The sequence below is a fragment of the Copadichromis virginalis genome, linkage group LG1, assembly GCF_057382275.1.
Source record: "Copadichromis virginalis isolate Kocher_CV1m ecotype Utaka linkage group LG1, C_Virginalis_male_GT1.1, whole genome shotgun sequence".
Classification (NCBI taxonomy): Eukaryota; Metazoa; Chordata; class Actinopteri; order Cichliformes; family Cichlidae; genus Copadichromis; species Copadichromis virginalis.
Window position 1 is genome coordinate 41,702,321 of NC_140618.1, and position 24,405 is coordinate 41,726,725.

Here is a 24,405-nt window from a genome sequence, read left to right on the forward strand (position 1 = left end):
CAACTGTGCATCAGTTCCCATGCTAGTTCCCTCATTTGCCTCTCCGCTCTGCAAGTTGGGGTCCCCCACAGTGTTGGGTATTACAACTTTCCTTCACGGCATGTTGTCAGACTGTCCCAAAAAGTAGCTGCTAATGCTCATCCCAGGCTTACAGATAATGTCACTGTAGTAACTTGTAATAAATTGCATTTCTAAAGTTATGGGTGTAGAATCAGCGAACTGGTGTACTAGCACTCCCTAGTACAACCTCACTACAAGCTGCCATCTTGAAAACCAATGACCAATGGTCTTTTAAAACTACTTCAGCCTGAAATATAAATATCAAATATTATAGTTTTTGGATTTTACCCGTTAAAGAAGAAGAGTTTTGCCCTGTAAACACCATCAAAAATGAGCATCCCTACATAAGCCACTAAGTGTTTCCCATTCAAGGTTTTAGCATGGCCACAATTTGCTGCAGGATTTCATCCATCAGCAGCAGTGCAAACCTTTGGCTACTGGGAGGTAGTAGAGCATTGCAGTCTTTGTTGAAGACCAAAATATGGGGATAAGGAGTCCATCCTGTGACTGCTTCAACCATATTTTCACTCTCACCTTCAGATGAGTCAGAGTTGGACTCCAGCTGGTCTGTTTCTACGTCCGAGGCCTCCTCCATGTCAGCCCGGAGGAGTATGATGTGTCTTTTCCAGAGGCTCCTCTGTGCTGTAAAGTCTTGCCATCTTCTTGCAGAGTGCTCCTGCACTACTGCTCATACTTCTAACCATGGCTGCAGTGCAGTTGCATAAATTACCTGAGCTTTGGTTCTTGCTGCTGAGATAGCTTTGAAGCTCTGAAAGGTCACCTATCAGTAATTATTATTGAATTAGTTTATGACACACAGTGTGGCCTTCTAAGAAAAAAAGACTTGCACACACAAAATTATCTACCATCATTAGCAGCACACGTTCATCATTTCATTAGCAAGACACCCATTTGGTTGGACAAATATAAAAACAAAACATTAAAGGCAAGTTGTCAAAAATGAAATCTTAGCATAAAGGAATTCGTTAGTTGATTTGGGATCAAAAATTGTATTTTCACTTGTTTAAATGGGACATGTTTTGGCCGGAAGATAAATTGTGGCGGCTTTTGCATGGCTTAGCCATTTTAAGCTTATTTAAGGAAATGAGACAACAATTCTAAAATGAAAATAAAAAATTATATCTACTAGCAAATATGGGGTTTTATTCGTTCAGCGCAGCCAAAATAGCACAAAAATTAAAACTCGGAATGGCACAAAATGTGGTTCTCTTTGACAGCCATAATCGTAGAGCAAAACTGCTTTACAATAAAAAAAAATAGCAACTCTGGGAGTGAATGGTAAATGGACTTTAAGGCACTTTTCTATTCTATCTGTGCACTCAAAGCGCTTTATAAAAGCTGGGACAATTCCTGAGTCAGATCATTCTGTATCCAACATTTAGACCCTGATGAATGCATCTGTGAACAACTTTGGTATCTTTCAAACAAACTGGATCAGCCAGGGACCAAAACACCAAAGCTTCCTGAGGTACATCCACCCCGGTGTGACATTAAAATTGCCTTCTGAGAATGCACTTAAAAGTCCTCTGCTGCCACCCTATGGTATAGCTTCAGAAACAATTTGACGTTTTTTACTTAATGACATGATAATAGTAAGACATGGTAATATTTTTTAAAGACTGAGCACTAAATGTAACACTGTCAATGAAATAGCATTTGTACTTAGAAATATAAAACAATTAGTGAAACACAAAATGTAAATACAGATAAAGGGATGAATATTTATAATATCGACAATAATATTTTTATATGTGCAATAGCAGGAACAGGAAGTGCACACCACATCAGCAAACAAACAAAATCACTGAAACTAGTCATCCTCATGATTTACTGCATTGTGACAGGTGTGATTTCTGGTAACAGCTCTCTACTTGCGCTAGGAGCTTTAAGAGTGAAGAAGGGTTATATGGGAAGAGCTTCTTTGTGTGCAGCCTCGTTACCACCTCTCTAAGCTGTGACAAACAATGGACTGCTCTGACTGATATTTCACCTGTAAGCTGCCATGACAGAGATGCCATGTTTGCATGTGATGTTTCTTCACTCTGCAACACTGGCTGTAATAATCCTTCCGGTCTTGGACTCAGTAAAGCTGTTGACTTATATTGTTTCCCATTCAAGGCACAGACAGATTCCACTGTATTCTCAGAATCAGACTCATCAGAAGTATCATACTCTACAAGGCGAAGCTCTGAAGCCATACCTAGCCTTCCAGCTGGTGGAATAACACAGGAACCAGATTCTACTTTATCTGGCTCTCCTTTACATTTCAATGTTGACCTATCGGCGCCTAACTTCTTCTGCTGTGAAAGACAACAGTCTGACATAGTGATACGTCCACATGCTGCAGCGAAGCCCTGCCAATCATCTCGGAGGCATTTCAAGTACTGCACAAAGTACTCCAGGAAGCAGGTTTCAGCTGAGATCAGAAAGTCTAGGAGGATGCTATAGTCAAAGGACATGCTCTGAAGCAGAAGCACAAAGTGACAGTGAGGGTTAAAGCCAGATGCACAGGCCGTCTCCAGCACTGCAAATTCATCCATCCCAGACATCAGTCTAAAAATGAGAGAAAAATCTAATTAGAACATATCACGTAAACACTAACAGCTTATTTGAATTTTTCTCTTCTGGTAAAGTGAAAGACAGTGAAGTATCAGTAAACAGTGACAGAAACACACACATGTATATTTTAAATCTGAATACTTTTACATGTGTAGAAGTTATCTTTAAGCATCTTTAAAGATGGTAAACTAACATCAGGACCTCTTTACCATTATAGTTTTTATATCATACCCAAATCTGGTATCTGTTTTACCTGTAATGAAGAAATATGTAGAGCAGAGCTTTAGCTGCCTCCATCATGTCATCATCCTGTTCTCCAAACAGCATGCTGATCCAGCAGCAGAGATGAGTGACCTCTCTCTGTTTGAACCTGTACTGTCTCAGGAAGCCCCACAGACTCTGCATGTATGCATGAACCTCTGTTGCAGTCTTCACTTCTGTGTTGAGAAGATAATCATACGCCTAAGCCACAGCAGAAAGCAAATCAAATCAAATCAAATCACTTTTATTGTCACATCACATGTGCAGGCACACTGGCACAGCACATGCGAGTGAAATTCTTGTGTGCGAGCCCCACAAGCAACAGAGATGTGCAAACACAACAACACAAACGAGCAAAATACAAGAATGGCCAACCTGAAACTAATAAATATATGTACAATATATAATAGTATATGCATTTCTGGATGTGTATACTAAATATTTTCCTGTGTGTGTGTGTGTGTGTGTGTGTGTGTGTGTGTGTGTGTACACATTTTTACAAATTAAATAGTAAAAAAAAAAAAAAAAAAAAAAAAAAAATATATATAATAATAATAATAATAATAATAATAATAATAATAAAATATATAAAATATACAGAGTTGAATATGTGCAAAACAAGTGGCATTTATATACAGTGTGGAGTGCATATAAAGGCTTTTAAGATCATTGGTAAACTTCCTGGGTGAAACCTGGCCTGTTTAGAGAAAGCGATTAAAGGTAAAGACCCGACAATAATACAAAGAAAACTGCAGCAATCAAACAACCTCCTTTGAGTAAACATTTGGCGACAGTGGAATGGAAAAACGAAACTCTTTTCAAAAAAAAAAAAAAGTAAAAGTAAAGTGTGCGTGTTAGTCCCCCATGGGGAAATAGTTCCTTTGCATTTAACCCATTCACCCAGTGAAGCAGTGGGCAGCCACCAGTGCAGCGCCCGGGGAGCAGTGTGTAGGGACGGTACCTTGCTCAGGGGTACCTCAGGGTAGCCGTTCAGTGGAGTCGAACCCCCGACCTTCCGATCATGGGGCCACTACTCTACCTACTGAACTATCCCTGCCCATTGGAGGACATAAAGGACGAAACCACCGTCAGAAACTCCGCCAGGGAGGAGCAGCCATCTGCCGCATAACCAGGTGTGGGTGATGGCAGAGAGCCAGGACAAAAAACATTTTATTTATTGATATCTATTGTCCACCTGGCACTTCGAGCTTCTCTCCAATTTATCACACTCAGTTGAGATAAAATAATTACTGTGGGTGACTTAAACATAGATGCAGCTTCAACTCTGCATTTAATCTGTTATTGAACGGCTTCTCTCCAAATGTAAAAGGACCCACCCACCACTTCAATCACACTCTGGAGCTTGTTCTGACATATGGCATAGAAACTGAACATTTAACACTTTTTCCTGAAAACCCTCTTTTGACTGATCATTTCTTAATAACTTTAGATTTACAATCATTGGCTACACAACATTTGAAATATCAAATGTCATTTTCAAAGCATTTGTCATCCAGATTTTTGTCTTTGATTTGACTGGTCAGGGGAGAGAACAGACACTGAGTGAAAACATTCAGCATCTCTTTCATTGTTTTTCCACCGAATGTGCTGCTGAGATTTCTGAGTGAGGAAAAAAACCCAGTACTATCACAGTTATCAAAAAGAAGAGCTTCAAATGATTTGTTTTTAATTTAATTGGTTTAAAGTTCAGCAACATCTTTAATTGTACTCATGCAAAAATGATAGATCATCAACCACGCTGGTATTTCTTTTTAATTCTCACCTGATCCTGCAGCTGTTTGGATGCAAAGCTCTATGGACTTGAGAATAATGAGGCTGACAGCTCTCAGCATCATGCAATCCCAGTTCTGAATCTGATCTCCCAGAATGTGCCTGGTTCCTCCAAAGAAAGCGCCAGACTGCATTTGAATACTCAGTAACCAATTGTCAGAAGCTGCTTTTAACACAGTCCGAGCTAGAATGCTCATATCAGAGCTCCAGTTTCCACACGTCCTCCCTGACGCCACATCGCCTGAAATCCAGTCCTCTCCAGCCTTCTGGAGGATTGCTCTCTTTAGAAGAAGCAGCACTCTCTTTTTAACATAATACTCTGAGGAGCAGCAGATGTTTAGGAGGGCCAACGAGTGAAGGTGGGTTACTCTCTGACTCTTCAAACGGACACCAGCTCCACATACCAAACTAGAAGAAGTCAGCACCTCAAGCAGGTCTAGCAGTAGACATAATGATGTTCCCCAGTGTGAGCTTCTGGTAAAATCCACTGAATGCTGTGACGTGTGTTTCTTCTCTTCAGGGAGCAGTTTTGAACATAGAACACTTAGAGTGAGGTCAAAACCTACCAGAAGTGTCATGAGCTCTAATGGAAGGAAAAAAAAGGCATTCAAAATGTGAGAGTAGACAAAATCAACCGTCATCCTGTAAGCATCATATCTGCCCATATCTTACCCCAAGGAGTTAGCCTAGCTACAGAACAAATGATTTCAATAAACTCATCTTTCAGTAAATTCATTTAAATGTTCAAAATCTTAAAATGTTCTGGCTGCAGTTTCTACAATTTTCTGTATTTTTGTTACCATTATAGCTTAGATATCGCGGATTTTGGACTCCTTGAAAATGAAAATTACTAACACCGTTTACCTCGATGAGCTCCTTTAAGAAGTTTTTTGGAGACTTCAGTCAGTGACCACAAACAGGCATCTAATTCAGCACCAGGCCACGGGTTCTGAAATGCTTGTTCACATTTCCTCTGCCAGGCAGGACTGATAAGTCCCTAAGAAATTTAAGCATACAAGCACTCAAATTCAATTTTAAACTGTCAAATCACAACAACAGTCACTTCAAGGTGCTCAATACTGAAAGGTAAAGACACTAAAATTTTACAGAGAAACCCTAACAGATAACCTCCTATGAGTAAGGACTTGGCAACAGTGGGGAGGAAAAACTCCCTTTCAACCTTCATTTTAAAAGGGAGTTCCTTTCCACTGTTGTCCAACCCGTCAGAACCAGGTCGCGGCAGCCATCTGCCATGACCAGTCGGGCGGGGGACCAGATAAAAGACATGCTGTGAAAGAGCCGTTGATGGTGAGTAAAAAAGGGTAAGAGAAGGAGAAACGCTCAGTGCATCTTGAGAGGACCCCAGCAGCCTAAGTCTACTGCTAAGTCCTACTAAGTGTGGATTCAAGGTCACACGATTCAGCCATAGCTGTAAGCTTTCAGAAAAAGGAAAGTCCTCAGCCTAATCTTAAAAGTAGAAAGGGTCTCTGTCTCCCAAATCCAAGCTGGAAGCTGGGTCCACAGACAAGGTGCCTGATACCTGAAGGTTCTGCCTCCCATACTACTTTTAAATATCCCAGTAACCACAAGTAAAGCTGCAATCTGAGAGCAAAGTGCTCCATTGGGGTGATATGGTACTATACATCTTCCTGATGGCCACAATAAATGATGTGGCTCTTTGTTGTTTCACCCTGGATAGTGCTTCTGACACTTGGTCTCCTTCCCTCCGCTCAGCGTACAGTCTCAGAGGGCTAGATGCATAAGTAAGAAGCTTCATTGTCTTGATGTCAGTGGATTTGATCTCCTCCTTTGGGTGTAGGTGGCGATTGCCTTGATCTTGTTCTTCCCGTTCACCTACTTCTCAGGACCTGCCTTACTCGCTGGGTTGTTGTAGCTTTCCTAGTAGCCTTTTCATGGTTCCCAATTGGCTATTTTCAGTGTGTTGCCTTCTGATAGACCTTAGAGGATTGCAGTAACTACCTTTCCTCTCTTTTTTTACTATTAGGGTTCTGCTCATCTTGTGTAGCTCTATGAATTCCAGGTTCCATGTGTGAGGTTTTGAGTCATAGGCTTTCTTGTAAGTCCAGGTGGTGCACAGGCTGGCCAGTCTGGTCTTAGTCGTACAACCTACCAGTTGCTGAAGTTTTACCCTTTTACGTTATTTTAAACGTTGCTTTTTTCACCATTCTTAACATTACACACAATGAACAGTGTTGCATATTTTTTAATAGTATGTGATTTACAGTAGGTAGGCTAAAGCGCTTCGGTCATCTCAGAGACGGAAACAAAAAGTCGTTGCTGAAGACGAATCCCCAAAGAATGACTACTTACAGATTTGCAGATAAGGTAAAAAACACAGTTTGATGCCGTCTTTGCAGCCAGATGTGAGATAATGTGGTCCTCGGCTTGGAACCGCTTTACCTATGGAAAAGGTAATTAAATCAATTATTAAGATAACTTTACGTCTTTACTCCCTGAGCAGTGGTAGCACTTACAAGGTGCGTGATGAGATCCATGTCTTCAAGCAATACTTTTAGGACCTCCGCATAATAAAACCTAACGTCTGGATGCAGCCCCTGAGACGTCAGATTGGAAGAAACCCTCCCGAGGAAAGACATGCACATGCAAGTCAGCTCCGCACTGTTTTCACCGCAGTACTCTGAGGGGGAACCTTCTCTGCCTTTCCCGTGGACAGGTCCACAAAAGCCGGAATATATTACGCCCGCTACATCGGCAGCATTTTGGGGGGGATACGATCCCGCAAGAAAGCATCTGTACGCTTCTGTCAAACAGTTAAAAAGCCCTGTCATTACGGACAGGTCTTCGTCTTTACAACTCATATTGCCCTCCATTGCGCGGCTACTTCCGCGTGGATCTCCCACGTGATATACACGGAAGTACCCCTACAAAATACGTGAAGCATTACCAAAATAAAACAAAAAAGTCTAATAAATGAAAACACAACTTTATATTGTTGTTGTTGTTTTTACATTGTGGGGAATATATAATAGTGAATATAATACTAGCACTTTATTTACTACAATGACCATGGATTTATATAATGTGTCTAGTTTCAGAAAGTTCATTCTGTCAAACTGGACGTTTTCTGTAGGAGAAAGGTTTCTTCATCCAAACCACTCCTTTAATCTCAGCTGACTGCAGAATAATGATGGAAACTAGCTCCACTGACTAACAATGGGCCGTGAGGTTAGTTTTATGATCATTAATCTGCAAATTGATTAATCAGAATAGCATCATCATATATGCACGTTTCCTTGCCTTTCTGGTTTATTTTAAATTAATTGCATCCTAAAATACAGTTTCATACGTCTGCTTTGCAAATGGTAGTTCTTGACGTGCTTGGGGCTGTGGAAATTATACTTATATTGTGAAAGTCTGCAGACGGAAGTGTTATTGTTTTTGCTGATGGAGTCACGCTGGTGAAGCTCTTCGCAGACACTCTTTGATTAAGTCTTAGTGTTGAACAGTTAGATTATTCTTGTCATTACCTACAAAGATATGGATAAAAGTTTGACACTAGCTTCTTTGTTTGGTTTTGTATTTGTGCTGAAAGTAACGGAATAATGCAGCTTTGACAACTTCAATCGTTCCGTATACCTGAAAGCTGATTGGCTCAGTTACACGTCGGTTCAGCGTCTGACAAGTAAGTCTTTGTTTTATAGAGCTGCTGTTTTGTCAATAAAGGCGTAGAATTCCTTTTAATATCCACACGCGCTGTGTTTGGGGGTTTATTTCTACCCAATTATAATAGTGTAAAAAGTCAAATGAAGCCAAATAAAATTAAAAACGAGCGAATGAGTTTGTTAGCTTTCTGGCTAACTAGCTTCAGCTAACCTTCTAAGAACGTACAGCCGTAGACCATGGGTTATTCTAAAAGGATCTACTGTCGTTACACTTTCTGGGGTGGTGGAAACGAGCTATCTTCACCGCCGAGCTTTTGTAAGTTATATCTGTATACTTGTGCGTGCTTTGTATTATTGGTCATGTTAGCAAATAAAGCCACGGTGATGTCTATTGTTTATCACAAACGAGTTAAACTAACGAGCCAAACTTTTAAGGTAATGACAGATAGTTACGTTTTCATTCATTTGCAAAGTTTTCCCAGGTTGGCTAAAAAATAGTGTAATTAGTAAGTTTACCTTTGGGTAGTGTATATGCATATCATTATTTTTTTGTATTTAACTCTCTGGTTGTTACTATTGTTTGGCTGTTGTGGTTTTCAGCAATAAATCAGAATCAGAATACTTTATTGATCCCTGGGGGAAATTATTTTTTGTTACAGTGCTCCATTTTAAACCAACATTAAGACAAGACAGACAATACGCTAACTAAGAATAGTACAATATATACATATATATACATACATACATACATAAGTCACTTATAAATAAATATTTGGAAAAGAAACATGTGTAGCTGTAGCAGCAAACAGTGTGTTAAGTGGATGCGTTGTACAGGGAGATGGCCACAGGCAGGAATGGGGTGTATCCATAATCAATTGACTCTGTCCGTTAGCGTTCACAATACTCTTCATTGCCTCTAATCTCTTTTTGATGACTGTGCCACAGGGAAACAAATTCTCAGTTCTTCACAGTGTGCACCAGTACATCTGCAAAGCAGCTCTGATATGACTAAAAGAAGCCTATCTCTTCAGCTGGTCCAAAGGTACATTTTAATATCTAAAACATTAGCTTTTGTTTCTTTTCTTTTAACATCAACATAATTTCTCCCAACAAGGAAACCAAAAAAACTTGCTAGACCTCTTCATCAAGTAATGGTTAAGCCTTTGTTAGCTGAAGCAAAAAAGTGACTGTCTCTGAAATTCCACTGTTGTGCCTGAACATACGTCAAACATGTACATTTTCAGATAACTTCATTTATAATTACATTTTTGGGGGGAATATATACAACTTTTATAGTTTTGCCTCTATATTATTTAAATTCCAAGTTTTCTGCTTTTTATTCAGTAAGACTGAATTAAAGAAAATTAATAAATTATAGTTTTTACTCCTAAGTTCTGAATGTCGTGGAGTAAAGATTTGTTTGCTGCTTTATACATTATTTGTGCAATTCTGAGATCAACCAAATTTTCAAACTGTTAATAATTTAATAAAAAAATGATTTGATGGTCTTTTGAAGTGTAGCTCAGGTGGTAGAGCACCTGCTAATCAGAAGGTTGGTAGTTCAATCCTCGTCTCTCCAGTCTGCGTGCCAAATATCCTTGGGCAAGATGCATCCATCAGTGAATGCGTGTAAATGTTAGATAGGAAGCTTAGATAGAAACAGTACAGTATGCTTGTGTGAATGAGGCAAGTTTTGTAAAGCATTTTGAGTGCTCAGAGTAGAAAAGCGCTATATAAGAACCAGTCCGTTTACCATCTATACTCCACCACTCTGGATTTTAAGTCAAATGTGTTCAAGTGCAGACTTTGAGCTTTAAGTCAGTGTTTTTTCAGAGTTTGGATTAACTGCTGAGAAATTTAGGGTGATGGAGGGGCTGGAGCCTATCCTAGCTGCAGTACAGTAAGAAGCGGCTTACACCCTTTTCTTGTAGTCCCCTGTTTTTAGCTGCTCAAAATTAACTGGACAGTTGACTCCAAAGCAGTTTCATTGCCAGATGGGGCTTGTTTCCTTGCTATGTCATCACAAATGAAGCAGATGCCTGAAGTTGACTCATAGAGCTGATTTTGTATTTGTAGTTTTGCATTTTTGAATAGAAGTCTCAGACAGATGGCAGTGCACACAAGGTACACCATCACTAGGCTGGGAAAAAACCCCACAATAAACCAGAGAGAGATGGTAAGAAATTTGGCAGTGGCCAGTGGCAGTGGTACATCCTTAAAAACAATTAGTGCACTAGCCAGCCAACACCGAAAGACCATAGCAGACAACTAATGTGCCAGAGTTATTTCTGTAACAACATTGTTCACAATATTTCATCAAAAACACTCTACATGTGTATCAGTGTCGACATCTAGAATTTGGAGACCCCATCAATGTACACTGTATCAATACACATCATCAGTGTTAATACAGAACAATTTGCAGACTACTCGTTACACTCAAGAACAAGAAGATCACATTCAACTTTGTCAGAATCAGCTGGAAAGAAGCTGTATTTTTAGACTCATAAAACAAAGATTAACTTTAACCAGAGCGATGGGGAAAGTATTGAGAAGCAGGAAAGCAGCTCAAGATCAGATGGGCTCCTTTCCCATTAGTACCTGCTCGGTTTGATTCGCCACGACTCGAATTGGATTAACTGGTTTTCCATTATAATAGAGTACCACCTAATGTGCGTTTTCATTGTCATAGCAATGCGTCCAAGTGTCCTGTGACGTAATTAATATGCAACACAAACACTACAACAAAGGTGGGTGTCGAGGCAAGAATACACCTCCTGCTCAGTCTGTCGCTTTTCGGCAGACTCTGGGACCACGGCATTGTTTTTTCAGGCAGAGCGGTGTAGAGATTTTTGAAGGGGCGGGTACTGAAAGTTAAAAAGGGGCACATGGGACCAGGGTGAATAACAACAACCTGCATTCTTCAAAAATCTAATATGGATTCACATCATTTTATATCACTGTTATCAGGCGGGGACAAGGCAAAGCAAAGGTAGCCTATTTCTTACCCGATGGGTACAATGTTGCTGTTGAGGTGTTGCTGCTGCTCCTGATAGTACTGGAGGGCAGGGCTGTGTTGATCTGACACTGTAGACTAGAGCAGGGCGATATGGCCAAAAATATTTATCACGATATATATTTGAAAATTTGCGATAACGATATAACTGACGATATAATTGATGCGAGACAAAATACAACTCCACAACATTACTAGCGCAAAAAGACAACCTTCCATTTATTTTCACTTAAACAAGAAGCTGGTTTTTATGTACATTAAAGCTTTATAAAAATTTAACAGTGCAAATGCAAATTCCTTGCTGAAAGTTTAACCAAAAGGCATTTCCAGTAGAAATGGGCTGACATGTCCTGAGCATAACCATGTATAATATCCACTGAAGTTAAAAAGAGGTGCTTTGCAACATTAAACTGCAGTGTGCAGTACGCATTTTTCGGACCATAAGGTGCACGGGATTATAAGGCACATTAAGCGAAACAAAGCAGTCAGATAAATCAAACTTTATTAAACTCATTCTTCTTGCTTCCTCCACTTCTGTACCATTGATTCATTAATGTTGAATTCTCTGGCAGCTGCTCTATTCCCATGTATATTAATGACTGACCTCGTATTGTGGATGGATTATCTCAGTTGTTCTCCTGACTGAAGTTTGGTCCGTTTACAGCATCCTGCCATGCGATTGCATTTGTCTCTAACCATGAGGAACCTTAACGTTAACTTTTATAAGTGGAAAAGTGTTAGTGTTCGTCCTCCAGCTTCACTGTTTATGTTATGCTAACATAGCTGTGTCGCTAGCGATCACGTAGCACATCATTATATACCAGCTAGCCCAACTTCAGTAACCCTACAAACGTCACTGCTGTTTAGTTTCCTGTCTTCATTTATGTTGCAAGTGATAGCAGAGCTGTACGTTTGATTTTTTTCAGAAATCTCTCAGTCAGAACATGCTATATCATGCTTAGGTAACTAGCGAAACTAGCGAGCTAACTTCCGCTAGCTTCCTGCTAACTTCTAACTCCGTTAAATGTAATAAATTTTGTTTTCATGGATGCCTGGAAGTTAAACTTCATAGTTACACCTGGTAAAGCAGCAATGCTGATCATTTTATTAAAGATGAAAGAATTTAGACAGTTTTTAACTCTCAGTGATGCTGCAGTGTTGTTTGACCTGAAGAATACGGAGTTTAGGACCCAGATTACTCCCAGATTTAAGAGCATCTTAGTCTTAGCCGCTTGCATGTTCTGCAAAAAAATGTGCTTTGTTGTGTATCTGACGGACAAACACCAAACCAGTTCCACATCACGGAAGTTGCACCATTTTTACAAACCAGTTCTGGTTCATCTGTTTCACTCAACAATCGGCCATGTGCGTATGAAAACAAAGGCACTGCGCATGCGCGTTTTACTCATATTCTATCGCGATATTTCATTTTCCTATCGTTGCCTAACATTATACCGGTATTACCGTGAACGGTATAATATGGCCCAGCCCTACTGTAGACATTTAAAAAGTCTGTAGGAGAGCTGGTAGCTGATTAAACAAGTGTTGTGAGATAATAATGAAATGCAAAGATTGGTGACAGCACTTGGAACCATAAGGCAACAGATTACACAAGCTGTGGGAAATAAACCAGGCTCTGCCTCTGAATCACTCTTTGCCTCTCTTCCTCCTTGCATTGCCTCATCTCACCTGTCCCTGTCCACTTGCTGTCCTTCTGAGAACAAGGCACAACTTGCAATTGCATTTAACTATCCACACTTAACAAATCCCATGATGCTTTGAGTATTTCTTCTTCATGTGTTAATAGACCTCTCTGCTTTGAGTCATACTTGTTATTAATCTCTTCCACAGCATGTCTTTTATCCTGTCTTCCTTCTATCTCCCTAACTGGTTACGGCAGATGCCCCGCCCCTCCCAGAGCCTGGTTCTGCCGGAGGGTTCTTCCTGTTTAAAAAAAAAAAAGAGTTTTTCCTTCCGCACTCATGTGGTTGAAAAAAAACATTTGATTCTGGAGGTTATTTAAACATATCATGAGATATAGATATTAGATTTTCCTCATCACTCAGCCCTCGATCAAATAAGCTTCCTCAATATTTGAGGAAGCTCATTATTAATGTTAACCCTTAAAAACTCCTGAACATCATTAGTACACCATTTCAGTATTATTTTGATTCCTATTCTTATGCTTAAAATGACTTAACATTTTGATTTTGATTTTTTTTTTAAGATATTTTTTTAATGCACCACCTGTGTGTGCTTGATTTGTGTGTTTTGTCAGCCATTTATGTCCATTCAAGTCTGTCAGATCTACAATGAACTGCTTAAACTGTAGATCTTTGTTGCACTGAGGCGGTAGGCAGACTTCATTCACATACTTGAAAAATGGCAAAAAATCATATTTTTCATGGTTGGATATTAACAGGGTTCCAAGTTGAGCTTCAGCATGCAACAAGAAGAAATGGGAGTGAGGCCAAAAAATTTTTGATCATGCAATTTATTGAAAACAACACTTAAACTGACACAGGCTCTTAGGCCACTTCTATCACCAAGTAATGCGTTACTACTTTTTCAATTTTAGTGTTGTCTTTTCAGATTAAAAGCCACGGCCATAAGTCTGAACTTAATTTCAGTCATGCTTAATGTACCATCTGAATCTGAATATATTTACTGATTTTTATTTATTTATTTTAAACAGAGCTTAGGTACAGATGAAAATTACCATTCCGAAATGTGACAGGATGTTGAACCACCACTGCAGAAGGAACCCTGAGCTTCATGAAGAGCTGCAGATCCAGGCTGCAGTGGCAGCAGGGGATGTATACACTGTTAGGAGAATGCTGGAGCAAGGATACTCGCCAAAGATCCGCGATGCCAATGGCTGGACACTGCTTCACTTCTCAGCAGCCAAGGGAAAAGAGAGATGTGTTCGAGTTTTCCTGGAGCATGGAGGTCAGACCCCCAACCCCACGACCTGAAAATGTTTTTGCTGTTAATGCTACAGGGCATTGTGTTACTAAAAAGTGGGCATTTATTCAGCTATGTTAGGTGAAATTTGAAAAGAAGTCACTTCTATAGCATTCAGATAAATATCCCTTAAACACTTAAAAAATGTTTAAGTGTCCCAAATCCCAAAAGTTCATTCTTTTCATCTGGACTTATCGTTCTCAATGGGAGAAAAGTTTTTTCACTCACCCATGTCCAGATGAACAGAATCCACGTTTGGGATATTATTCATATGACTTAAGATTCATCCAGATACCATTTTGTCACCCCAGAATATGATTATTATCGTGCATCTTCTGTTAGAATCAGAAAAACCATGGACATACACTCTGGAGATGACGGGCTAGCGCATCCAAATCAGATGACTGATTTAAGATAACATAGCAGCAGTGAGTCTCATACACAGAGTCAAGGTGTGCCCCAATTCAGGCCCCGCATCCTTCAAAAAACTACCTGGTCTGCATAGGCCAGGTGCTTTAAAGGCCAGAAGTGCAAGGCTGTTAAATGGGTTGGGTTGCCTAGCAACCATGCTTTTTCAAATGTTAGAAGTTGGCTGGGCAGTGTATATTTTGTAATGGGTGATAGGTCATGTATAGAACTTAAAAAAAATAAAACAATTGGAAAAAACATGGCAGAAAATGCTGAAAAAGAAACCCACCACACTAATAAAATAATTAGAAAAGTGTCCAACAAAACATCAGTTTTCTGCACAACTCCACTGCACACGCTCACTCTCTCAACCTTTGCATTCCTGGGGCTGCTGTGATGCAGTGCTTCGGATTAATGTAATGACTCTTAATATCACTGAAAAGCGCAGAGCTGCTGCTTTCAAGAGCGGTTGCCATTTTTCAGATTGCTCACATCATTCAAGAGTTGCAGTAGTTTAAAGAAACGTTGCCACCAGTGTAGCCCTAACCTGTTAGGGTTAAAGGGTTAAACCTTTCTAGCGGTCCTTTACAAAGGGAGAACAGTCTTTATATTCTCTCCTGTTCTCCTCTCCATCTCTCATCTGGCACCAGCGAGCTCTTTTTCCTCTTACACTGCTGAATTTGTCCTGGTGTATCATCGGGGTGGAGAGAACAATCTCACCAGTTCTCCCTCAAAGTTGGTTCCTCACTCTGTCCTAACTCGTGCATAAAATGGACTGTTATAATTGGTCAGAATTAGCCTGTGAAAATAAATCTTACCTTTTTATAAAGAAGGAGAACATTTATTTTCTTCATTTAATTATATATTTTTAAATTAATTAAAAATAAAACCTTGTTAGGAATTGTGCTGGGCTTGTCTGCATTACTGTTTGACTGAATATTGTTTAAGATGTGGCAATATCCAAATTGGCCAGCAGGGGTCACTGTGGAGATGGGTTTGATATTGTTTCAAAACCAGTACAATTCCAGCACAAATGCTTCAAATGTTTCAGTGTTTTACGAAGCTTCAGTTTGCCCATAACTAAACATTTAAATTGCTACATGAATAAGTCAGGTAAAACCCTGTTGCTACTTTTAAAAGTTGACTGTTTGGCCACTCCACTTAAGCCGTCTGCCATTATCTTTGAAAGATTTCCCATTGCCACCACCGCGCTATGACAGAATCAGCTTTTTGGGCAGTGAGGTATTGGTTCAGCTACTAGTTAGCTAACATACACTAATGTAAACCTATTAGCTGCAACCCAACCAACATGTTCTCAAAACTTTAACTTTGAACACTTATTTTCTAAATGCAACTTCACAGACTGTTAAATCTGTCAGTTTCTGAGAGCAGGGCTTCGTGTTTCATGTCCACTTAAAGTATAACAGTCTAGCAGGAATGCACTGTAAATACGAATTGATGAAAAATTCTTTCTAGCAGATTATTCTTGGACTGTACTATCTTGGCTTATCATAAATCCTATAATATGAAGCGTCTGCTGCATTTAACTCTTCTTTTCTTTTCACTCGTCTGTACAGCTGACCCCACAGTGAAGGACTTTATTGGTGGCTTCACCGCACTTCACTATGCAGCAATGCATGGCAGAGCACGCATTGCCCGACTGATGCTGGAGTCAGAGTTTCGAAGTGACATTATAAATGCAAAAAGTAACGATGGCTGGACGCCGCTGCATGTGGCCGCCCACTATGGTCGAGACTCATTCGTGCGGCTGCTGCTCGAGTTCAAGGCCGAGGTAGACCCTCTGAGCGACAAAGGAACCACGCCACTACAGCTTGCCATAATCCGCGAGCGCTCCAGCTGTGTACGGATCCTCCTTGACCACAGCGCCAACATTGACATTCAAAATGGCTTCCTGCTACGCTATGCTGTCATCAAAGGCAATCACTCATACTGCCGCATGTTCCTGCAGAGGGGAGCGGACACTAATCTTGGACGCCTTGAAGATGGCCAAACTCCCTTACATTTGTCAGCTCTAAGGGATGATGTGTTGTGTGCCCAGATGCTCTACACGTATGGAGCAGATACCAATACTAGGAATTACGAGGGCCAGACTCCGGTGGCTGTGTCTGTCAGCATGTCAGGGATTAGCCGGCCTTGTCTGGATTTCCTGCAGAAGGTCACAAGTGAGTAACACACTCTTTGTCATATAAGTCCGGTGGCATTGTGAAGAATATGCCAATGTTGTGTTTGTTGCATAAAGGAGGAAAAAGTAAATATTCTTAACTATGAAAGAAAATTAGGGGTGAAGGAAAGAAAATTGCTACAACATAGTATTGCAATATTCTGCCTGTTTCATTTTGTGCAACAAATATAGATATAGCATTCAGTATCAATATTTGGGATACCAAAATATTTCTTTATATCATTAAATAAAACAATGGGTTATCTCATGCAGCACCATCCTGAAGTTAGCTATGCAAACTTAGACTACCAGTCAAAAGTTTTAGAACACCCCAATTTTTCCAGTTATTGCAATTCAACTCATCCAGGTCCAATGAATAGCTTGCAATGGAACAAAAGTAAGTGGTGAACTGCCAGAGTTTTGGGTTGTTTGTTTGTTTTTCTTAAAGGAAAAAAAAGGTAAGGTTGAAAACCGACTCGACAGCGTACAAAACATGTCAGCATGTTTTACACGACTAGATATGCAGATTTTGTTACTCTGGGTTTTTTCTTCTGAAGGCCCAAAATGACTATAGTACTGTGGTGAAATGGCTCATCAGTGTTGTCTATACATTAATCAACTGGCTCATGGCACGTGCATTTAATCTCTGATTTATCTCCTTTTTATGGTTGTGCTCTAGTCTTGAGATCATTCTGGGCTCTGGAGTTGTGTGTTTGGGGTCAGTATATTTCAGCAACTTTGTACAGTCTCTGCCTTTCCCTTTTTACATACGTACAAGGGGGTGGGGTTAGAGCTGGGCGATAGAACGATATGTATCGCGATATAACTTTTACTCGATAGAGAAATTAAGCTATCGCGATAGACCTCGCTGCTCTTGTCCTCTAAAAAAAAAAAAAAAAAAAAAAGGTCAGCCAATCCAAATTAAGTAGCGCAGAGCCGAACCAATCACAGCCGCAGCGTCATGTCGCGTGACTTGTAACGTACAGCACAAGTGCCAAGCCGCACGTGTGTTTGTTTGGGAAGCAGCCAGCGGGTAATGGAGGAAATGAGCGTGACCGAAGAGAAAACAGATGATGGTTCCAATGCCGGAGAGATTGTCAAACGGAAGAGCCATAGAAGTTCCGTAGTGTGAAGGTATTTCAGCTATTTCAAGTCTGACTAAAAACAGAGTAGCGTGCACTGTAAATTGTGCCGAAAGCAAGTCTGGAAATACAATAAACTGGTGCATGCGTCACACTGTGCGCCACGTTATTGTTTCGGTGAAATGAATTTCTACAATACTGTTAATTCTACTCTCTGCAGTGTTTAAATGCTTACATATACACACAGTTACTGTCCCTCCACACATACGACTCGGTTCTGCTTCTATGCCCCAGCTTTGTTTACTTTTTCCCACCGAGGCTTCTAGACTTCTGATTGGCCAATATTTCTGCACGGTTAGGAATCTAGCGCCACCTGCTGCTTTGGCATGTTCATAGCAGCGTTTTCCTTCATTTCTGCCTTTATGTGTGGACGGGATTATTTTTTAAAACGAAAACGGAAAATCTCCGTTTTCAAAAATACCCGTGTACGTGTGGACGTAGCCTCAGTCTCTGACTGGAAGCGCTAATTCGTCATTCGGCTTTTGTCAGACTAAAGTAACTGTTAAAACTGTTTGAAAAGCTCAGCTATACAACAAGGAGAGATTGAGAATTTCCTTTTAGTTCTCAGTTTATTTGATATTGACAAAAGTTAGTCAGTTTTGTCTGTTCTTCTGTAAAACAAACTAAGATTTATTTTTAGAATTAATATTTTGTTTCTAAGTGGAATTGACAGTTTAGTCTGTTTCGTTTGTTCTGTTTTGAAACTTAAACGCTTTAGCGGCTGCCTTTTGTGTAGTTTGCAATATTTGCCTTTATTTATCTGAAAAAGTCTCATGTTCCTTAAGTACATCTACCCTGTTGAACTTATTATGGGAAATAAATATTTAAATAAAAACAAGCTGCTGATTATTTCACATTTTACTTGTGAGCAACGGCACATTTAAATCTTACAAATATAGTTATTTGGCTTATATCGTGATAGATATCGTTATCGCCTGAAATTAAAAAAACATATCGTGATATGAAAAAATCTCATATCGCCCAGCTCTAGTGGGGGTTACAGGAAAGGAGACACAAATTGTACTTAAATAATTTTAAGTAACAAATAAGTGATATTCAGAACAGTTTCATGAATTTTAAGTGGGTAGTGCATAATTTTATGGTAATTTTCCAGGAAAACCAACAATGTTTCCCCATCAGCTGATGTGATCAGTGCCATTTTATGCAATTAAAAATGTTTTTCTTCCCAAGCGTATCCAGACAATTTACAACATAACAGCACGCTACATGCACATCATACCACAAACATAGCTAAGTTTCTTACCGAAGCATGATCAGGAATCAGTAATTGTCAAGTCTGGACCACGTTTTTTTTTTTTTTTATTCAGAACTGCCTTTAGATTCAGCAAGGTTCCCAAAACATTCCTCAGTCATTGTTTCACCATACTGACACAATAGCATTACACAGTTTCTGCAGACTTGTCCTCTGCAAATCCTTCTATTCCACCACACCACAGAGGGCTGTTGGACTTGGTGAAAGAACCAATTTGAGGTTATTTAATATTTGAAAACATCCAACACTAGGGCTGTTCGATATAACGATATAAAAACGTCTGTCGTTTCATTTTAAGCTATCGTTTGTTTCGTGGTGTCGCAAAATAAACTGTTTACGGCAATATTTTTTCATGGTTCTTATGTCACTGTAGTGGCTGTATTCATTCCTTAAAGTTCTCTCTTTCTCTTATATTTAATAAAACCACACTACTGACAGACATGTTTTTACATGCTGTCGTTAGCAACAATTATGGTAAAAACCATCACGTGGCTCCACTGTCCGCTGGTTTGTTTTCCACGTAAACCTTTCACAATAAAGCTTAAGAGCCCGTTGAGACTTTTCAAAATAAACTGAATCATGTGAATGAGTATGCAGAGTTTACAAATGAGAAGCAAAAAAGAGCCGTCAGGTGCTAAAAAAATAAACCTTAGACTCAAACGTTAGAACAGGTTTCCCCCGCAGCACGCCGTGTAATAAATACTCACAAAGAAAACGGCGCCGTTACAACTTCTGTCTAAAAATGTATATTTTAATGCATCGGTTAAAACACTCGACTCCAGCTACACGACGCGCAGCTGGAAACACTTCAGGCAAGTCGAGCTGCCCGAGATTCACAGAATTTACAGCAAATGTTAAATGTTTGTGATTTATATCGTTATCGGACGATAGATGTCTTATATCGGGACATGAGGTTTTGGTCATATCGCACAGCCCTATCCAACACCAACAAGGTATTTTCACACCGAGAACTGCTAGCTTCTCTTTTTTAGGCCATTCTCTGTAAACCTGAGAGATGGTTGTGTGGCAGATGAACAACCATGCCATATCCAGTTATTTGAATGACCTTTCTTCCCTATTCTAACCCTTTGTTTGACTCAGTCGGCTGTTTTGACCGTGTGTGAGGGGTTTTTTTTCTTTTGCAGAGTGTATTGATTTCCAGAAAAAGAAAATTTGATAATATTATTAATATTATGTTATGTGCACCTTCACCCTGATTGATTATCTAACTTTCCTCTCAATTTTATTGTTTTTATTTTATGCTTGGAATGCAGTAGGATGCAAACACTGCTGTGAGATAAAGTAGAATTAAAACTCGAAGTGTTGCACTAATGGGGGCATGTGAGCACTGTCACTGTATTAATTGTTAAATAACGAGACATCTACTCTTGCTAATAATTTTGCTCAGAGTTGATATTTCTTGCTCTGTTTCTGTCATGTTACTGGGAGTCAATGATAGTCATGTGTAGTCATTGTTTCTATTCTTCTTTCAGGACAACCTCGGACTCTACAAGATTTGTGTCGAATAAAAATCCGTCACTGTATTGGCCTTCAAAGCTTGAAATTCTTGGAGGATCTACCACTTGCAAAGGTTATGAAAGACTATTTAAAACACAAGTTTGACACTGTGTGAAGCAATAACACAAGAATAGGAGAGATGACAAATCTCTTAAGAGACTATGCAATCATCCTCATCTGAAAGGAAAGGTACAGAAACCAATTGTGAACTTGTTCACAGGGCTTTTTCTTCACCTAGTTCTCAGTGCATTAAAACATTTTCCCCACTTTTATTCAAACTTTTTACAATAAGAAAAGTTGCCCAAGAATGGAAATGGATACACCTCAAGTTTGTTTGTTTTTTGTGGTTTTGTAGAAAAGAGAAACCTCGTTTGACTGCAGAAAACATTCTTGCTGCACTTAGGATTTTTACTCTTCATTTTCTTTTTGTAAATGTGCATGATGCTATTCTCCATGGGTATACTCAAAGTGTATTGATTGTCATTTTGTTTCTCATTAAACCTTGTTTAAAACAAAGTGCTTCAATGATTATGATTTCAAAATGATAATAATGATTTCAAAAATGCTATGAATGCTAATTATAATTGTTAAAGAAGCAAACAACAAATTCTCCAGTGCGCTCCCTGATTTGTTTTACTGCACAATATTGAGCCTGAATCCAAAAGGCACTGCATTTACATTTCTGAATCACTCCTTACAACAGGCCTGTCTCAGCTGTATTCCTCACATTGATGAAAGGTGTGTTTGAAAGGAGTAAGAAAAGATATGGAGCTTTAGGTGGGCAGGAAATACAGATTCTGTGTTATAGCTAACAGTAGAATACTACTATACAAACATGAAAACAAGTTGTAAATTATTCCAAACAATTAAACAAACTTTCATACCAGCTAGTTTTTTGTTTGCTTGTCCAACCAGATTGAGGTTCATTTTAAAATAAATTGAAAGGTTTCAAGCTTCTACTGGATGCTGTGACAAAAGCAGCAAGAATATGTTTTTATTACATTTAGTGCAACATTGCTTTTTTTGTCATGGACAACAATAGACTATGCAGACATATTTTGACTTTATTATGACACAACAATATACCCAGTATAGACTTTTGCAACCGAGGTTAACGCTTGAAACTCTGTCACTTAAAAGGTGGGCTCTCAGTTTCTGTGCCATATGTAGTTATTGAGCGTGTTTCAAATGTGACATTCATAGCATTACTGGTTTGATCAATCTGTTCTAGTGACAACATCCTGTCATTCCAGCATAAGTCACAATTACATAACTGTTAATCATGGCTAGATTCAGACATCGTGTGTCTGGTAGAACAAGGTTACATTAAGATATTTGATGGCTTGTCAGAATTGGCAGTGTAACCACCTTTTCAAGTTGAGTTCTCTGCTGTTGTCATGTCTTTGTGTTGTCTGTATTTTATTCAGCAAATACAAAACTATCCTGCCCCACTCATTGCACACGAGCACTGAGAAAGGATGATCTCTGTTCTACATCGGGCAAAGTAAATATGCACAGACCAGCGTCTCAATCAGTGTAAATTAGAAGCAGGATTTATAAGACAAATGCTGTCTTTGTGATAAAACTCACAAGAGACCTACAAAGTCATAATCTGTTACTGTGACAGCATCCAGTTTTCTTTGTTACGTATTGACACCAATATGTAAAATTGAAATTGCCTAATTTAAAAAGAGCCGTGAGGCTGCTTATTTAAGCATGAGGTCAATCTTTCACATGTTAATGGGGAAAAGTTTTCATGGAAGCAAGAATAATAAAGTCCTGAATTAGTAACATGGATATACAATCACTAGAAGCTAAGATCAGTGTAAATATGTGACATGAACAAGAGATATTTTTTGGAGAATTTATTTAAACAATGATCTCTAAATGTATTTAAAGTTTGGAAAGTATTGTGATCTGTTTGTTGTGACTCATGTTTCTTTTGTGCAAATACATGAAACGTTTGGAATCAGTGTGTTTGATTTCTATTGCAGAAATGCTTTCTTAAAATTAAAAAACTTGCAGTTAAGTGTTCTGGGAGAGATACTGTGAATCTTTTTTTTTACTTATTACAAAATAAAATGCAGGATTTGGCGTTGAAACAGTGCAGCTAAGATTTTTCCTTTGTCTTGCATGGTGGAATTCTGTTTCCCAAAATGTTACATTTACAAATCAAGTCATCTGCAATGACGTCAGTATTATTTTCATATTTAAATTTTGCATGTTTGTCTTTTAGGAAAAATGCTGATTTTGAAACACCAGCTTTCTACAGGGGCTGGTCATAAAATTAGAATATCATCAAAAAGTTGATTTATTTCACCAATTCCATTCAAAAAGTGAAAGTTGTATAACGTGTACATTCGGTCCGCACAGGCTGACATATTTCAAGTGTTTATTTCTTTGTATTTTGATGATTATAACTGACAACTAATGAAAACTGCAAATTCAGTATCTCAGAAAATTAGAATATTGTGAAAAGGTTCAATATTGAATCAGCTAATTAACTCAAAACACTTGCAAAGGCCTTTAAATTGTCTCTCATTCTAGTTCTATAGCCTACACAATCATGGGGAAGACTGCTGTCCTGACTGTAGTCCAAAAGAAGGCAATTGACACCTTGCACACAGATGGCAAGACACAAAAGGTCGTTGCAAAATTGGCTGGCTGTTCACAGAGCTCTGTGTCCAAGCACATTAACAGAGACGTGAAGGGAAAGAAAAGATTTGGTAGAAAAAAGTGTGCAAGCAATAGGGATAACAGCACCCTGGAGAGGATTGTGAAAAAAACCCATTCAAAAATGTGGGGGAGATTCACAAAGAGTGGGCAGCAGCTGGGGTCAGTGCTTCAAGAACCACTACGCACAGACGTATGCAAGGCGTGGGCAACCTGGGCTCACATGACAACTGAGCAGCGCCACAGACTGATCAGATCCATGCCACGCTGCATTGCTGCAGTAATTAAGGCAAAAGGAGCCCAACTAAGTACTGAGTGCTGTACATGCTCATGCTTTTCATGTTCATACTTGACAGTTGGCCAGGATGTATTGGTCTTAAATAATATTCTAATTTTCTGAGATACTGAATTTGCAGTTTGTGGTTTTCATTAGTTGTCAGTTATAATCATCAAAGTTGAAAGAAATAAACACTTGAAACGTATCAGTCTGTGTGGACTGAATGTACACGTTATACAACTTTCACTTTTTGAATGGAATTGGTAAAATAAACTAACTTTTTGATGATATTCTAATTTTATGACCAGCACCTGTATTTTAGGCTGCAAGTTGAAATGGATAGCTTTACCTGAATTTAAGTGGTATTTTATGTCTACCAACAGGCATCGAGTGGTTTCCACAGTAAAATACATTTTTTATGCATAACTTGGACCACAACTTGAAAGATATTGTGCATGTAATGGGTTGCAAAGTCTCTCTTTGAAGACTCAGCAAGTGCATTTCCTTTCTCAGACATTTGCAAAACTGACAGTTTTAAGAATTGTAACCTTATATTGATCATGTTATTGACTGATCACACTTTTCTGCCTTTGTTGCTGCACAACTACATTTGCAG

The 24,405-nt window shown here is 39.1% G+C and overlaps 2 protein-coding genes across 4 annotated transcripts; one reads left to right on the forward strand and one right to left on the reverse strand.

The window, feature by feature from the left end:
• Positions 1 to 1,197: 1,197 nt before the first annotated feature.
• lins1 (lines homolog 1) lies at positions 1,198 to 7,564 on the reverse strand. Its single transcript, XM_085463580.1, has 6 exons — positions 7,188 to 7,564; positions 7,024 to 7,113; positions 5,557 to 5,689; positions 4,685 to 5,275; positions 2,894 to 3,077; positions 1,198 to 2,634 (listed from the first exon to the last, which is right to left on the reverse strand). Exons 1-6 carry the CDS (start codon positions 7,542 to 7,544, stop codon positions 1,902 to 1,904), a joined length of 2,088 nt encoding a protein of 695 aa, XP_085319706.1. The 5' UTR covers positions 7,545 to 7,564; the 3' UTR covers positions 1,198 to 1,901.
• A 537-nt stretch (positions 7,565 to 8,101) lies between these two features.
• asb7 (ankyrin repeat and SOCS box containing 7) lies at positions 8,102 to 21,339 on the forward strand. 3 transcript variants are annotated; one of them, XM_085463589.1, is made up of 5 exons: positions 8,102 to 8,356; positions 9,282 to 9,378; positions 14,048 to 14,301; positions 16,302 to 16,907; positions 20,815 to 21,339. In XM_085463589.1, the coding sequence occupies exons 3-5, from the start codon at positions 14,061 to 14,063 to the stop codon at positions 20,952 to 20,954; spliced, it is 987 nt and encodes a 328-aa protein (XP_085319715.1). In that variant the 5' UTR covers positions 8,102 to 8,356; positions 9,282 to 9,378; positions 14,048 to 14,060; the 3' UTR covers positions 20,955 to 21,339. The 3 variants fall into 3 exon arrangements, with proteins under 3 accessions (XP_085319715.1, XP_085319732.1, XP_085319724.1); XM_085463598.1 differs by lacking the exon at positions 8,102 to 8,356 and adding an exon at positions 8,376 to 8,652; XM_085463606.1 differs by lacking the exon at positions 9,282 to 9,378.
• Positions 21,340 to 24,405: the final 3,066 nt, after the last annotated feature.